Raw genomic sequence first — 3,799 nt, 5'->3', positions numbered from 1 at the left:
ATCTTGATTATAGTAAATAATTCACCACGGGTTATGTGTTTACTCTTGCTGGCGGAGCAATAAGTTGTGTCTCGAAGTTGCAATCTGTTGTGGCAACTTTATCGACAGAAACCAAATACATAGTTGCTACTCAAGCTAGTAAAGAGGCTATATGGTTACAAATGCTATTGGAGGAGCTTGGACACAAAGTAGAGAAAATGACTCTATTTTGTGATAGTAAGAGCGCTTTAATGTTTTTAACAAAGAATCCAACATTTTATTTCAAGACGAAACACATACGAGTTCAATATCACTTTGTTCCATTCCACCATGTGAAGCTGTTTCCATAAAATTTTACTTCCCTTAGTCTTACATAGTATTAGTTAAAAAAAAAATGAAAACTCTTTTGGAATATGATAGAGGTAATTGGAGTAATTTGAAAACTCTTTTGGAATATGATAGAGGTAATTGGAGTAATTTCTGGGAAACTTGGATGCCATGATTACACAGAATGGTAATGATTGGGGTGACTGATAGATGGCTTAAGGGATTAGCAAACTCAACCAACATTTTAATCAATGTTTCAATTCCTCACAGTAAACTTCCATAATACCATGCTGTCTCAATCTGTAAGTGATTTATAAGGTAAGACATCAAATATGAAACCAAGTTTAAAATATGAAATCCTGCAACTCAAACAACTGGTTTTGTTTCAAAGTCTGGAAATAGAGATGAAGACAGAACATATAAACTGGATCACTTTCAACTGCTCGATCTTCAGTGTGGTCTGCGAGGGGGGAAACGGGCATGGATTCGCTGCACGATTGGAGTTCTGCAAGAAGGACAGTCCTTCATTCCTTGGTTCTCATGAAGCGTATTGCAGTCTTTGCACAGAACCTGATGAGCACAAGGGAGGAAAGCAACTGAGGTTGCCTTAGTCAAGCATATAGTGCATTCCCATTCGCGTTTGACACCTCCCTGGTCCCTCGAAGCTGCTGCCAATTTTAGAGCAGAGATTTCTTCAATCAGCTTGCACTTGCGCTCCTCGTACTGCAGCCTGTTGGATTCTGCAATTGCTCTCAAATTATCCTCCTCCGCTTTGACCTGACGCTTCCATTGTTCTCTTTTACTCCTTATGGACTCAAGCTTCTGGAGATTCTTTATCTTCTCCTTCTCTTCATATTGCCGGAGAGCCTGAAATAGCCATGTTACATGAATAATTATACACAACTAATTTGGAAACTATCATAATCCCTGTGAAGAAGCTAAGCATACCTCAAACTCCCCTTCACGCTTTCTAGCTTTGTCTATTCGGGCCTGCAAGCTAGCTGATTCACCCTTCAGACCTGAGAGATATTCCTGCAGAGAGCTAGTCTCACCCTCCAGTGTTTGACACTGTTTCAGTAACTCCTGCTCCCTCTCCACAGTTTCCTTCAGATTTACAGAAGACTGTATATTTTTCATCAGTGAATCTGCAATCCCTTTCTTCAGCTGTATATTTTTCATCAGTGAATCTGCAATCCCTTTCTTCAGCTTGGCACGTTCTGCCTCGAGCCTTTGGACAGCAGAATTACTCAGTCTCATCTGGGAATGAAAACCAGACAGTTCACCCTCCAACTCAGATTGCCTCTGCTTAACCTTCTCCTCCATTAATGCTTCAAAGTTGTGAGTCTCCTCTCTCTCTTGCCTTAACTCTCTCAGCTCAGGCTGCTCCTTGCTGAGCTTCTGAGCAGCCTCTCTGACCTTCACACTGGCCCAATCAGTCCAGCCTTCTAGCTCCTGCTGCAGAAGTTGCTTGTGCATCATCAACGTCATTATCCTTTCATCTTTCTCACTTATTTGGACAGAAGATGGAACAGCAGAAGAGCCCGAGGCTTTTACAGTTGATTTACTTTCTTGTTTCACAATTGCAGCAGCCTTGGAGGTCATAACAGGCAATGAAGGAACAGAAACAACTCCACTACCTTTGTTCCTCTTCACACCAGAAGAGCTAGGCTGAGAGATGAGTGGCTTGCTCACAGTCACATCAATTGATCTGGCCATTCTGGTACTGGTTATAAACCTCCCTCTCCTCTTACCACCTTTGCTACTCGTCTCAGCTCGATGTGCCTTCTGGCAAAGCCCTGATAATCCCTTTCTGCCAGCATCACCGGCTCGAGGTGCAGACACAACAATGGCTTTACTGCTACCTGCAGCAGAAGTTTTAGTTTTAGATTGCAATTAGTAAGAAAGAATGAATTGGAGATAGATATTCGAATTGCTAAATGGCTACATACCTCTTGGGGTGTCGTTTTTGCATTCGGAATGCTTGGAAGTGCAGCAGGAGCACAGGACTGGATTGGTGTTCACAGTGCCATGTTCCACAGCCTCAAGCACGTTGAGATCGCATATCAAAAGGAGCCACATTGCTTCTGCAACACTGAGGAATGGCTTCACCTCTTTAAGCACACACACCATTTCCAGCAGGATATAAGCTGCTAGGCTTTCTATTCCATCAAACAATGGAATGGAGAAATCAAGGCCGTCCTTGTTGGAACAAGTCAGCACAACCCAAGCACCAGTAAAAATATTGGATATGATGTCAAAATAGCCTTGGTAACTGCCACTGTTCAACACAGCCCACTCAGCTTGCTCCTCTGTGAAGCCGCATTCAACTATTTTCTTCATTGCAGTGAGGGTGGCTTTCTTTATGTTTGGGATTAGGAGCTTCTCTAATTCTACTGCCATGGGGTCTTCCCATTCGGAGAGTGGTGTTGTTTCTTCTGGCCCCTCTTTCGCATCGGACTCGTCTGATCTCTCATTCAACTCATCACAACTCCTTAACTCTGTGGAAGATAAAGATGAAGATGAAGATGGAAACTCCACCTTCGTCTTCCCCTTGCTATCATTCACACCGGGAAAAACCTCATCGTTGCTATCACCATTCTTGCTGTCCCCACCAGCTTCTTTTGCTCTTTCCTCGGCCATTTTTAATTTGTTCGAAACAAGTTTTTTGCTGCAATTGCAACAACAAATGGTAAGATACACAATAAATAGAGAAAGAGGGGTAATTTGGTTTGGAATATTATTGAAATCTGAATTAAATATTTAGTAATTGTAACGTATGTAATATAGATTTTTATTTTGTAGTGTACACAATTAATGTATTCCTTAATTTTTTTTTTAAATTTTACACGGTTTCCAATTTCCCTTCATAGGCGACCCATATGCATCATTAGTATTAGTTGCCTTATTAAATTCATATGATTTTCACCCTCGATTAGGGTTTAAAGTGTGGTGAAAATCATATGAAATAATTAGCATTGCAATTGATACTAATGACTGAGGAATAGACATGAAAGTAAATTTAGAGTTGTGTGTGAAGTTCCTCAAAAAAGATCCATGCAAAATCTTAAAACTAATGAACGCTTAAAGACAAGGTATTTAATTGAGGGGCTAAATTGGTGACACTTAGAACAATTGAGGGACTGATTGTTTAAAAATTGACCGAGGAACTAAGCTGCATAAGGGAAATAGTGGAGTGACCAAAAAGTTTGATTTTTTCCTTTCAAGAAACAAAAGTGAAATTTTATATGAGAATAACTTTTTTCATTGCTTCAAGATTTGAATCTCAATTCAAAGTGAAAAAAATAGTAAAACAAACGAGGTAATTGAATTTAAATCTATTAGGAGAGTTCAAAACCCATAAACCAAACACCCACTGAAAAATTTTAACAAAATCATATATTTTCTCTTACAAAAAGAAACAATTTTAATTTATTTCAACCAATGACCAAGAAATTCAAAACACATATGTTCACTATATATTTAGACAAGAAAG

The 3,799-nt window shown here is 39.7% G+C and overlaps 1 protein-coding gene across 1 annotated transcript; it reads right to left on the bottom strand.

Annotated features, from left to right (window-relative positions):
* Positions 1-756: 756 nt before the first annotated feature.
* Positions 757-2,946, bottom strand: LOC116016123 (putative E3 ubiquitin-protein ligase RF4). Its single transcript, XM_031256287.1, has 3 exons — positions 2,256-2,946; positions 1,255-2,168; positions 757-1,173 (listed from the first exon to the last, which is right to left on the bottom strand). The coding sequence occupies exons 1-3, from the start codon at positions 2,944-2,946 to the stop codon at positions 757-759; spliced, it is 2,022 nt and encodes a 673-aa protein (XP_031112147.1).
* Positions 2,947-3,799: the final 853 nt, after the last annotated feature.

This window comes from Ipomoea triloba, chromosome 4 (assembly GCF_003576645.1).
Source record: "Ipomoea triloba cultivar NCNSP0323 chromosome 4, ASM357664v1".
NCBI lineage: Eukaryota > Viridiplantae > Streptophyta > Magnoliopsida > Solanales > Convolvulaceae > Ipomoea > Ipomoea triloba.
This window is presented reverse-complemented; position numbering and strand designations above follow the sequence as displayed.